At 36.7% G+C, this 13,838-nt stretch overlaps 2 protein-coding genes across 3 annotated transcripts in view; one reads left to right on the top strand and one right to left on the bottom strand.

Moving 5' to 3' along the window:
- LOC131530792 (GTPase IMAP family member 8-like) overlaps positions 1–13,838 on the top strand; it is a 96,707-nt gene that overhangs the window by 53,041 nt on the left and 29,828 nt on the right. The gene's annotated exons all lie outside the window — the stretch shown is intronic.
- The window catches only part of LOC131530785 (uncharacterized), a 59,210-nt gene that overhangs the window by 44,466 nt on the left and 906 nt on the right, over positions 1–13,838 (bottom strand). Inside the window, exons 2-3 of the mRNA XM_058761237.1 lie at positions 9,660–9,974; positions 9,015–9,347 (exon numbers count right to left, since the gene is read on the bottom strand). Coding sequence (XP_058617220.1) covers positions 9,015–9,347; positions 9,660–9,974 — 648 coding nt within the window. The remainder of the gene's footprint in view (positions 1–9,014; positions 9,348–9,659; positions 9,975–13,838) is intronic.

Here is a 13,838-nt window from a genome sequence, read left to right as displayed (position 1 = left end):
CACGATCACCTGATCTCACAGTCACACCTGCTTCCCATCAGCAATCACACCTGCACATCATTCACAGACCTGCATATAAGCCACTCACACCTTCAGGTCGGAGCGAAGTCTTGTTTAGCCAGTCTGACATTTCCGAGCGTTTTTCCTTGTGTTTGTTCCTGCCGTGTATTATCTTGGACTGTTTGTACTCTTTGTGATTCCCTGCCGCCTGCCCCTTTGACCATTGCTCTCGTTTCTCGACCTTGTTTATCCTGATTGCTGCCTGCCCCGACCTCTGCCTGGAATACATCTATGTCTCTGGAATATCTGTGTTATCCCTGACGCTGGTGATTAATTATTGTTTTGGTGACCTTGAACTAAATAAAACTGCAAATGGATTCGCTCGCCTTTGACTCCTCATTACAGAAGCAGTGAATGAAGAGGTATCATATCGATCACAAGTGCAGTATGGAGTACCTCAAGGCACAGTTCTAGGGCCGTTACTTTTCACGCTTTACATGTTACCCTTGTGAGATATTATCAGGAGACATGGTGTTAGCTTTCACTGTTATGCTGATGATACTCAGCTCTATATTTCTTCGCGGCCCGGTGAAACACACCAAATTGAGAAACTAACGGAATGCATAGTCGATATAAAAACTGGATGACGAGTAATTTTTACTGCTAAATTCTGAAAAACAGAGGTGTTAATTATCGGACCTAAAACCCCACATGTAACCTAGAACATTATCTAACACTTGACGGCTGCTCTGTCAATTCTTCTTCATCAGTCAGGAACCTAGGTGTGCTGTTCGATAGCAATCTGTCATTTGAAAGCCATGTTTCTAGCATCTGTAAAACTGTTTTTTCATCTCAAAAGCATATCTAAATTGCGACCAATGCTCTCAACGTCAAATGCAGAAATGTTAGTTCATGCATTTATGACCTCAAGGTTAGACTATTGTAATGCTTTATTAGGTGGTTGTTCTGCACGCTTGATCAACAAACTACAGTTAGTCCAAAATGCAGCAGCTAGAGTCCTTACTAGAACCAGGAAATATGACCATATTAGCCCGGTTCTGTCAACACTGCACTGGCTCCCTATCAAACATCGGATAGATTTTAAAATCTTGTTAATTACTTATAAAGCCCTGAATGGTTTAGCTCCTCAGTACTTGAGCGAGCTCTTATCGCATTATAGTCCTCCACGTCGGCTGCGTTCTCAAAACTCCGGCCGTTTGATAATACCTAGAATATCAAAATCGACTGCGGGCGGCAGATCCTTTTCCTATTTAGCACCCAAACTCTGGAACAGTCTACCTAACACTGTTCGGGAGGCAGACACACTCTGTCAGTTCAAATCTAGATTAAAGACCCATCTCTTTAGCCTGGCTTACACATAACACACTAATACGCTTCTATTATTCAAATCCATTAAAGGATTGTTAGGCTGCATTAGTTAGATCAACTATAGCGGAGACCAGGACACCCAGATGACCCCCAGAGATATATCCCCAGTGAAGACCTCGATTAAAATACAATAAAACTAAAAATATAACTAAATAACTAAAAATATAATAAAATACCTAACTACATAATACTATTATTGTTAGAAATTGCAACAAAATAAAAAAATAGAAATATAAACTTTTGAACTGCGGGTGTCGTCTGGTCAGAGGAGAACTGACCCCCGACTGAGCCTGGTTTCTCCCAAGGTTTTTTTCTCCATTCTGTCTCGGAGGGAGTTTTGGTTCCTTGTCGCTATCGCCTCTGGCTTGCTCAGTTGGGGACACTTAATTTCTAGCGATTATCGCCGATTTGATTGCACAGCTACTATTTAAACTAAACTGAGCTAGACAATGACATCTCTGAATTCAATAATGAAATGCCTTTAACTGAAAATTGAGTGTTTAATCTTATCATTATACATTACTGACACTCTATCCTCCAATTTGATACTGTTAAGTGCTTTGACACAATCTGTATTGTAAAAGCGCTATATAAATACGGAACGGTCAGTAGATGCCCAAGGCCTTCTGCTCCAAATTGACCTGGAGTTTATTGCATTTCTAGCAACATTCAAAAACTTCTTGGAGATGCTAAATTCCTTTCTGACATGCTCCAGTCTTCATGTCTTGATTTAGCAAAAGCAGTAAACCTAGTGGAGGCACTCATCTGCACATTTGAAAATCATAGAAATGAGAAAGTATTTGTTGATGTCTGGACAACAGTTTTGAGTATTACTGAGCAGTGTAATATCTGTACAGAAACCATTCCCAAACGAAAGAGGAAGCTAAGCTCTAAGCTAGAAGCAACCTGTGTCATGTCAACAGTAGGACGTCAAGCAGCTCTGAACAGCAAAGAGTTTTTCAGAGCAGGGATATTTTACCAGGTTTTGGACATGATGCTAAATGAGCTGAGGACTAGATTTTCAGAACACAATTGTGACATAATGAGGGGCATCCAAGCTCTGAATCCTTCTAGAGAAACATTCTGTGAAAAGGATGTTCTGTTTCTATTTGCTAGGATGTATGGGTCTGATCTTTAAGACCTTGTACATGAGCTATACCAAGTAAAGATAATTTTGGATCGCAAGTTAAAACAGGGGATACAGAAACATCCAGTATATTAGACCTTGCTGTTTTTATTGAGCCTTTTAAGGATGTTTTCCAGGAATTCTTTAGGCTGTGTAAAATTGCAGTTGTAATTCCAGTCAGTACTGCTGCATGTGAGCGCAGCTTCTCCTGCCTAAAGCTTATCAAAACTCTTCTCAGATGCAGCATGGTAGAAGACAGGTTGAGTGATCTGGGGATGCTAAGCATAGAATGTAGAAGAGCAAAATCACTAAATCTTGACGAGTTTGTGGATATCTTTGCCAGAAATCACAAGGATTCAGCTATAGAGACAAGTAAAATGTTCTGTCCCTTGAGTTAACTCATGGGGCCTCATTTACGAAACGAACGTACGACCGAAAATTGGGCGTACGGTCGTTTCTATGCAAAACTTGGAATTTATCAATATGGACGTGAGCAGTGGCTACGATCAAATCTCATGTCAGGTCTGAGCTCATGCAAGTTTTTGAGTTATCTGAACTTGCGTGCAGCATAGAGAATTTCAGAGAATTGTATAATGACAGCATTTTATTCATTTAGATTATTTTCCTAAACCGACAAACAAAGCTTTTTTTTTTTTTCCCCCTTTCAGGACTTTAGCTTTATAAGCGCAAATAGCAGCATAAACAACAGACCATGAGGAATCACACATCGTCGTCTTCCGGTGAAGCTCATTTTATATGCGATATATAGGTAGAGACTCTCACAGAAACATCTCCTGCCTAATTCTTATCAGAAACTGAGAAACAAAATAATTGCAACACCATAATGATTGCGGAATTAACATACAGTTTCATGTTATTAACGAACATATAATTTTATATGCAGAGTCCAGGAAAGTACCCACGTAAGTATAACTGTGCATTTAAATGCTGACAAACAAACACTATCGTAACTGTTTAGGCAGTTAGGCTAATCTCTTAAACAACGTCTTAATGGTATTCTCAATAATCAATATCTTACCTTCAAAGCTATGAACACATTTTTAAAATCTTATAAAATTTTAAGGCATTTTTTATTTCTCAACTCTGTGTGGTAAAATTCCCATTATTAAAGGTTCAGTTTTCATTCATGAAAACGACATGAAGAAATATGCTTAAAACGTGTCTCGGCGAAAAATAGACTTTTTAAGATGAAAATGAAACTACCGTTTTAACCAAGAGATGGCAGTATAGGATCACTCATTAGCTGCAGCTGTCATTTCAACTTAGATTTTCACGTCTTTTGATTTATTATAAAATAAATATAACAAATTTAGTACTTTGTCGCACTGAAGTATAAAGTGCAGGAAGTCACAAAGTCACAGTCTATAATGCTGAATTATTTAAATACCTATATAGTCAAATACAAATTAAATGAGTTGGTGTAACATAAATAATGCATTCAGTATTTTGAAATGTTTAGATTTAATTTAAATAAGTAGGCTACATCGTTTAAGTTTTATCCAACACAGACCTGTAGTTTTGTTAGTCTGAATTTAGTCTGAATCACTTAATGCGCAGCTTTATTTTGACATCGGCTCGTCAGGTGATTCATTCCGTTGCCGCTGTCAATCATAGCAATGATCGCGGCATGATTTAACGGATTCCCTCGCGTAAGTTTAACATTCGCATTTTGTCATTCCTGAAATGGAATACGTGGACAAACAAAACTTTTCTCCTAATTGTGAATGGATTATGTGGAGAAACCGAGCAAAGGACGCTCCTCTTACGGCACAGTACACTTGACCGGAAATGACTGAGCTGGCTTATCTACAACCAGGAAGTAACCGTGCATAAGGTCAATTCCAAACAGAAGTGAGCATCCTTATGCCCTACTCCCTTGGAAGTCCAGAGCCCTTGAAGTGTGTTCTTTGAAGGTTGTATGGCATTACTGTCTCCTATAAGCGTTTAGGGAATGACGGACCAAACGTTACCTTGACAACGCTGCGCGTGCGTCCAGCTTTCAGTGCTCCATCAGTTGTTGCAAATAAATATTTCTTCTCATTATTATTATTTTATTTAAATATTGTCTCACTGTGTTTTATTTACTATTAAACTTTTTCAAATTAAACTTGCTTAAACTTTCTGTCACTGACGAAAAATGTTTTATATTACATTAAAATAAAGACAAATTTAATCAGCCTATTCTACTTACGTTTGTATGTGAAGTTGAAATCAACCCCAACTTTGCTTTAAAATGCATCGCAAGATCTCCTAACTGAAGATCACATGATCACAAACGGAAATCACTTCTGTGAAGTGGATCAGTTGTTCACTTTTGTTTGGAACGTCCCTACAAATGGTGTCCCCTTCCCGAAGTGCCCTTGAAGGGCACAAAGAAGCCGTCTGGAATTTGCCCTCAATAATAATTTAACCACCACTAATGCATCTAATATTCTCCCTGAGTTCATGTTCCCTTACGAAAATTAGCCATGGTTTTACTACGAGTTTACAAAGAAGTATTAAGATAATTTTATTTATTTACTTATTTGTGGTTATAAGAACAGACCTAAGCCAAAAACAGCCTTTAAAATGACTTAAAATGTATTATATTATATAAACAATGAAGCAATAATGATGGGTAATTAATTATATGGTTTCATTGAATAACGCTGTTAAAATACATAATGTAATACAAAATAAACAATTTACATACATTACATAGGCATGTTATTACAAATGCCTGTAAAGGGCGCCAAAGACCTGGTAATTGCTGCTGTTACACTTAATCATATCCTTGTTTAATAGGCTATTGACCAAACATTTAATTCAAATATCCCTTAATCTTTCATTTTTGGCCACCTTTTAGCAATAGATGACACAGCCTCTATAATTTCTTCAAGAAAAACATCACAACCCTTACAAAAATGAACCATGGTTTTATCGTAGTAAAACTGCTTAATTAATTACAATTTATTTATTTATTTACTTTTATATTTTATTAAGGTACTATTTTGACCCCATAGTAGGTGTTTTTTTTTCTTCCATAATATTTGAGAGAGGGGCCACGACAACACAGTCCTGCTTTGGACACCCATTTGGCCAGCAGCGGCCCTGGCTAATGACAACTTTTTACACCACATACCGAAAAAAATGAAGCATGGCTTGTTAATTGGTTGAGCTAAATTGGTTTTTATCTAATTGTGTACTTCTATTTAACAGCTGACAGCTATTCAACCGAATTCATTACATACCTTTCTATCATATCTGACATTATCAAGATCAATTTATAGTTTAGCTCTTAATTCTTGTCATATTTTATTACCATTTTCTAAACTCTAGCGAATAAACCGTGATAATGTGAGAAATGTTGAAGGTGTCTGAACAGAATACAGAATGCTAGTGTTAGAGGGTCATTTTTATAATAAATAAAAAGAAAACAAATAGATAAGAATAGAATTAGAATAGAGAGTGTTAGAGTTAGAGGGTCAAATAAAGATGGAAGAGATGTGTTTTTAGCTGATTCTTGAAGATGCTGGGATTGAGTCGGGCAGGTCACCAGGAGGGAACATTTAATGTAAAAGTCTGTGAAAGTGATTTAGTGCCTCTTTGGGATGAACAATAAAGCGTCGTTCACCTGCAGGACACAAGCTTCTAGAGGCACATAAGTCTGAAGTACTGAATATAGATAAAGAAAGGGGTGCAGAGCCAGAGGTGTTTTTGTAGGCAAACATTAATGCCTTGAATTTTATGCGAGCAGCTATTGTTAGCCAGCGCAAACTGATGAACAGAGGTGTGACGTATGGAAGCCCGTTTCCGCCACTGAATAAAAAATAAAAAAAGGTTATTGCGACTTTTTATCTCACAATTCTGACTTTTTTTTTTTTTTTTTTTTCACAGAATTGTGAGATATAAACTCACAATTTGCGAGTTATAAAGTCAGAATTACGATTTATAAAGAAATTAAAAACTCGCAAATCTGACTTTGTTTCTCTCTTGCTGCTGCGTTCTGGATTAATTGTAGAGGTTTGATGGAACTGGCTGGAAGACCTGCCAAGAGAGCATTGCAATAGTCCAGCCTGGACAGAACATAATTACAGTCATAATGTGTGTCAGATCTATCTTTAACAATAGTGATGTCCAGTTCGTGAACAAACCATTCTTTTGAACTGGTTCTTTTAAATGAACCCATCGAACCAGTTCACCAAATTGGACTGAATCTTTTGAAACAGTTTGATTCTTGGGTCAGCACTTATCCACACGTTACTTTCGGGTGTGACTCAATGACAGTCACTCTGATTTGAAATAAACAAATATCCCGGAGTATGTGTTACTCCAGTTACTGCAACTGAACTGAGATATGCTTTGCTGAGAGAACTGCATGAGCTGCTGACAGAGCTCGGTAGATTACTTACAAATTGTAATCTGTTACTGATTCCAAATTACATGACATTGTAGTCAGTAATGTAATCAATTACATTACACATTTTAGGTAATATAATCAGACTACTTTTAGATTACTTTTGACCTAACTTGTTTATCACATTGATTTAAATAGGATAATCTTATACCATACTGATATAAAAATACAAAGATTAAGAAAACATATTCCATTCATTGTTACTGACAACATGAAGTGCATTAAACATTATATTATGTCAAGGTTTCCCAAACTGGGGTTTAAGGAACTGTAGTTGGTTTATGAGTTCAATGAAAAGCTAATAATTAATTAAATCATTAAATTGTTAAATTAAAATGAGTCATTCAATCAAAATAAAACCCTTACTAAAAAAAAGAAATATTTTATTTGTTTACCTGCATGTTGTGACCATAACCAACATCAGAGAACCATAAACATGCAAATGTGATACTTAATAAAATCTTATTTTAAAATCTCAGGGGGTACTGTAAGTAAATATATTAGATGAAAGAGGATCAGATGAGAAAAAAAAGTTTGTGAATTTATGAATGTCCATTTTAATGTGTTCGAGAGACAAAAACCTTCTGAAGACATAGAAACACATGATTAAATAACCTACTGAATGATAATTCAAATAAAAATGAATGTATTCATCAGTAGTTGATGCAATGCTGAAACACTTCTTAAACCTGAAATGGTTTTTGTAAATCCAGTGCTCAAATGCTGTCTCCACCTGACTGATGACTGATCTCTGTGTGAACGTCCACAAAACTGACAGACTTCTTATGGAAGAGTGTATATAAGCAGTATAGACAATTATAGAAAGTAAAGATGAAAAAGAGGATTTAGAGAGAATCAATAAATTGCAAATAAATTATATTGCTATTGTGTGAATAATATGTAATCATGTAATCCATAAAAAAAAGTAGCTACAGTCTGATTACGAGCATATTAAAATGTAATTTACTCTAATTACTAGTACTTAATTTTTAAAATCTGATTACGTAATCCAGATTACATGTAATCAGTTACCACCCAGCTCTGGCTGCTGATACGAGCGTGCATGAACTACCGAACAATAACCATATGGTTTGAGTAAAGAATCGGTTATAACAGTTTTCTAATCACAAGCACACTGAACCGAGAACATGTTCGACATACTGAGAGCCGACGAGCTGGAGATATGGAGCTTCATCTGAACCAAACTGCTTCTCTTGGACTGATGCTGTGCTGATACTATGATCATGAGTGAACGGAGGACTTTAACGAGCGGGCAAGTCTGAGTTTATTTAAAAACAAATAAAACATGTAAATATCCACATTTGCACATTGATGCCTGTATTGGGTGCAGATGCAAATCATAAATGTAGAAAGCCCAAGTTATATTTGTAGTTATTATTTGAGTTATAAAATGACTTTATCGGAGTGTGTTTGGGTGTATTTTCATCCGCTGGGATTATAGAATTGACATCATTATGTAAAAACGTAAAAGCTGGTAATTATTTATTTTTTGAACCAGTTAATTCAAATGAACTGTCCAAAAGAACCAAACTACCCAGACTTACCGTCACTTTTTAACAATCATTATAAACATCAGAATGTAATCTCATCCCTAAATAACAACAATTCTCCTGTGTCTATTAAACTTTTGACAAAATCACACTGGAAATGTAAATCTGTGCTGGCACTGCCGCTGACCCAGAGAAAGCTGTCATGTTTGGGTATGAAACAGCTTTAGAAAACAATATTCATCGCTAAAGTATACACTATTCATTTCATATAAAATAATAAAAAAAAAAATAGGAAACAAAAACACATTTTATATTATTTTTAATTAATGCAGTATATAAGTAAAAAATTGAGCAAACTCAGCAAAGGCACTTAAAGTCCAAAAATGGCGACAGACTAAATAAAGCTATCTGATGAAAAATAAATAAATCAAATCAAATCAAATGTAATACCAGAGTTTCACCACTAGATGTCTAGATTTCTTACAATTCGTAATCCTAGACATTAGTGTGAATGTATCTGATCTATAACAGACAGCCGATAAACAATCATTACTATAAAAGACTTACTCACCACTGATGGTAACAACATATTTCTGGTGTGACGTCTGTTTTTTGCTGCTGATCTTCACCGCATAAAATCCAGAGTCTGTGGTTCTGGTGTTTGTGATGATCAGAGATCCGGTCTGATCCAGCTCCAGTCTGTCTCTGAATCTCTCATCATAATATAATGGTGAGCTCTTAGCCTCTATATCAGCTTTAGCTATGAGTTTTCCTTCATCTCCATACCTCCACACTATCAGCTCATCTCCGGATAGCTGAGTAACATCAGTCTGAAGAGTGACATGATCTCCCTCCTTCAATGAAACACTCGTCATTTCAGCTTTAACAGCATCAGATGCAGACTCTAAAAGACATTCAGACAGAGATTAAACATATTAAACACTGTTACTGACGTAGAATATAAGGTTTATAGTTGATTAGTTCATTTTACGGTCATATGGCTTACGGTGGTTTTGCTTTCGCATTCAAACACACAGCGTCTCTGTGACATGACGACAACAACTGTCCAACAGTAAACAACTGATCCATTTTGTAACTTTGCAGGTGTTAGACATGTACAAACAGATACATTACAATAGAAAGGAAAACAAGTGCTTTAATAAAAAATAAATAAATAAATAAAAAAAATCTAAATATTAAAAATACATATTCTCACCATCGACAGTAACATTGAATTTCCTTTCTGCGGTCCCAGCACTGTGGCTGATCTGTAGTGTATAGAGTCCAGAGTGTTTGGTTTTCATGTTCTTGATGGTCAGAGATCCAGTCTGATCCAGCTGCAGTCTGCCTCTGAATCTCTCAGTGTGACTGGGATACGAGATGTCTTTTCCATCAATTTGAGCAATGACTGGATCTCCAAACCTCCACTCCATCAGATAAAATGTCTTTATTTGAGTGAGATCAGGGTTTAGAGTGACAGAATCCCCCTCCATCACTGACACTGGCTTCACTTCATCAGCACCAAACACACCTGCAGAACAAACACAATCAGTTTATAGGAGATTAAACTCATAACACAGCTGGTGATGAACAGATAACTGAAATCAGTCTTATAAACACAACTTGACTTATTAAAGGCCCCTATTACACTCATTTACAGGTCAGAAATTTGGTTCGGAGAGTCTACTAGAATAGGATTACATGACTTAAAGGGGTGGTTGACTGTTTTTTTTCTAGGCTTGTTTGTGTTTATGGGGTGCAGTCTAAAATGTGTTATTGCTTGGTTATTTTTATTTTTTTATCATTTTATTATTTTTCATTTCATTTGATCATTTCCTGGTTTTATGAAGCCCCTCCCTCAGAAATACGCGATGATCTCTGATTGGTTAGCTGGCCCAGTGGGTTGTGATTGGCTAAACTGCCTCTATTTGTCCCGCTCCTCACCTCAGCAGCGTGTGCTCCGGTTGTATTGTAAACAATGGCGTCATCTATATTGCTTATCAATTTCAAAAGGGTCTGGCTGCAGACTTGCACTTGCACTCTCAGACACCTTCCGCTAGTGATGTCACTTGCTATCTTTTTTAAATTTTTTATTATTTTATTCTATTTATTTTTTTATTTTTATTGATTCACTCAACATTTTACTACATTAGGCAGGTGAAGACAAAAAGAAAGAAACTAAATTACATTGTTACATTATATCGTAAATAATAGCAAATATTACTGAATTGTCTCGTTATGTTTAGCTACATTTTACCTTGCATTCAAGTGCAGTGCAGCTTAGCTCTATGAACGGTAAATCCCGCCTTCTACACTTTGATTGGCTATTTCAAACATTTTGACATTGACGAGAGCTTTTGAGCCGGTGTACTGAGCCGGAGCACGCTACATTAATTAGACTGTTTGACTCAAGTGGGCTGCTCGGGCCGTTCGTCCAGGCCGATTGAACGGAGAAGTTGTGTGTAAACTGTGTAATGTCAAATTGGCTTACAATAACTCTACTGGAGCGATGCGTAATCATATTCAATACAGGCACGTATGCGTTAGCTTGGAGGCTAGCCAAAGCCAGCAAATGTCAATCATGTCATAACCGCCGCTGCGGTCCGCGATCCCATCCGCGCTGTCTATTCCTCTAAAGACCCACTTCGGTGGTGGTGCGGGATTTCCAGACTCTTTTCGAAACTGTTTGCTTGCTTGTAGTTATCTCTCTGTGTGCCTGTGACTTCAGTTCCTGCCGAGCGCGTTTTTTTCCAAGAGCAGAATCGCCTCTAGTCCCGTCTTTCGCCAGACCACGTTAACATGTTAAATTCACTGAACAAATGTGCATGGTCTGACTAATGCCGAGTTCACACTGCACGATTTTAGCCCGATTTTTCACTCACCGACATGTTTTGATAAATCACCGACAAATGCCCGACATCGGAGGCAAATCGGAGCTCGTTCACGCGAGTGACAATCGCGCAGTGTGAATTACCAAAGACGCGATCTGAGAGAATCGCCGACACGTCGCCGACGCCCGTGAAATATTTGGCATGCTAAATATCTGGAGCTGTCGGCGATTCACAATCATGCTGTGTGCAATGATTTCTGACTGAAAACTTCATCGCGATGACCTTCAGCCAACGAGAGACAAAGATACAGGGCAGAGGGAAGTTCAGTGAGTTATAGACCATATCAGTATTTTAATATGTACAATTATATCATACAGAAACAAGCACAAACAATTGACCAGCCGCAACATCAGCATAACAGTTACTGCAAATTATTATTTACCACTCTTTGCAGAACACAATCCCTGTTCCCTGCATCTCCCTCCTGCATAATCTGTCTTTCTTTTTGTAGCTGGAAATCAGTGCACAGACCATTTGCGGGCTATATTTTTTTAATACTTCCAGTCTCGCTCGAGAACAATGGTCTGATGCACGCGGGTTCTCGCGTTATTTCCTTATCACTTCTCGCGTGTGTTTTGTTGTGAAACATAGTTTGCGGATCAGACAGAGATGTCGGCGATTCTTCCTGTTGTTAAGTCGTGCAATGTGAAAGCTCCTGTCGCCGATCCATCGTGCAATGTGAACACAGCAGCGACTGAATGCTACCCCAGATAGTCACGCAGTGTGAACACAACAGCGATCCGACGAGTTTGAAAATCGTGCAGTGTGAACTCAGCATAAGTAAAACGAGCATTGTTTTGTTTTTAGACAATATAGCCAACATTAAGTACATTTTTAAAAGCCGTTTAATGCTATTCCTTGATAAACTTTCCTGTTTTTTTTTGTTTTGTTTTGTTTTTTTTGACTTGTGTTTTAATATGTTGGCTAACTTTATATGAAAATGAAGAAATCTGTCAGTCTATTTTCCATTTCTGCATTGCTCCAGCTGATCTGAATGAATAAGCTATGCACTGGTTTATGTTGAGTGTATGCTATGCTCTTACTTTTTTTCTGTTTAACGACCGCCTAAAATTAAATGATGATAACGTGAGGCAAGCATACGGCATAATCGTGACCTATTTTTAGCAGATTTCATTGAGGGATTTGACAGTGTGATGCAAAGATTAAGTATTTCAAGTGTAGGCTGTTATACACGCACAGTTTTTTTTCTTTTGCCATTTTTTGGGGGTTTCTAGCTTTTAGACTAGTCGACTAGTCGGATACAAAACTTCCGTTTAAACGACAGTCAAATTAGTCGTAGCGCACATCCCTAATGGAGACCCTGCTTTAGTTACTCTGTCACCACACTGCTGTTTATGCATTAGTCAAAGTGGATTTTTAACTATGAATTTAACTGCTAAATCATTAGGATATTGAAGAGACAAGCTTCTTATGATGCCTGTTTAGATTTACATTTAGATTCAGTCATTTAGCAGACGTTTTTATCCACAGCGACTTACAAATGAGGACAATGGAAGCAATCAAAAACAAACAAAAGAGCAGTTACGCGGTACACGTAGCAAGGTTTTTTAAATTTTATAATAAATAAAAAGAAAACAGATAGAATAGAGAGAGCTAGTGTTAGAGGTCTCTCTTTTTTTTTTTTTTTTTTTGCTTTTTGTTAATTGCATAATAAATTAAAAGAAAACAATTAGATAGAATGCAAAAAGAATAGAGAAGCTAGATTTCAGAGCTGTTCAAGAATGTTAATCCTCTTTGAGTTCGGATGGGTTGAGGGCACTCAAACACCTGCTGAATTCAACTGGTCCTAATTTCCCTGTCAAAGAACTGTGTTTGCTTTGTCAGTTTCTTCTACAAATATGGGGTAAATAAAATAAAAAAAATAAAAAAAATCACTGCCATGTCCCAGTCTAGATATGGCTCTTTGATGTCCTGAAGATTTAGCAGTTAAATACAGGTGCATCTCAATAAATTAGAATGTTATGAAAAAGTTCATTTTTCTTGTAAGTTATTTCAAAAGTGAAACTTTCATATATTTTAGATTCATTGCATGTAAAGTAAAACATTTCAAAAGTTTTTTCTTTTAATTTTGATGATTAGAGCTTACAGCTCATGAAAGTCAAACATCAGTATCTCAAAATATTAGAATATTTACATATTGCACATGGTATAGGCTATTATTGGACTGCGTATAGTAGTAAATAATAAACACTGCACAATGGGAATAAATGTAATCATATTTAAATAAATCAAATAAATATAATATTTTAAAGTAAATAATATTTAAATAATAATAGCATTTTAAACTAATAAATAATATATTTTACATAATATTTTAATCTAAGCAAACAACACGCAGGACGTAAACATAATATCCTGTATTGCTTAAACTGTCGAAGCCTGCAGTAATCAGCGGTGTTTAGAAAAGAGTGTTTATTAATATCTCTGTAAACAAACGAGAAATAAAACAGCCGCACAGACGGACGTCATCAGCTGACGTCGTG

This window comes from Onychostoma macrolepis, chromosome 22 (genome assembly GCF_012432095.1).
Source record: "Onychostoma macrolepis isolate SWU-2019 chromosome 22, ASM1243209v1, whole genome shotgun sequence".
Taxonomy (NCBI): Eukaryota; Metazoa; Chordata; class Actinopteri; order Cypriniformes; family Cyprinidae; genus Onychostoma; species Onychostoma macrolepis.
Note: the sequence above shows the minus strand (reverse complement) of the source record. Positions and strands in the feature narration are given on the sequence as shown.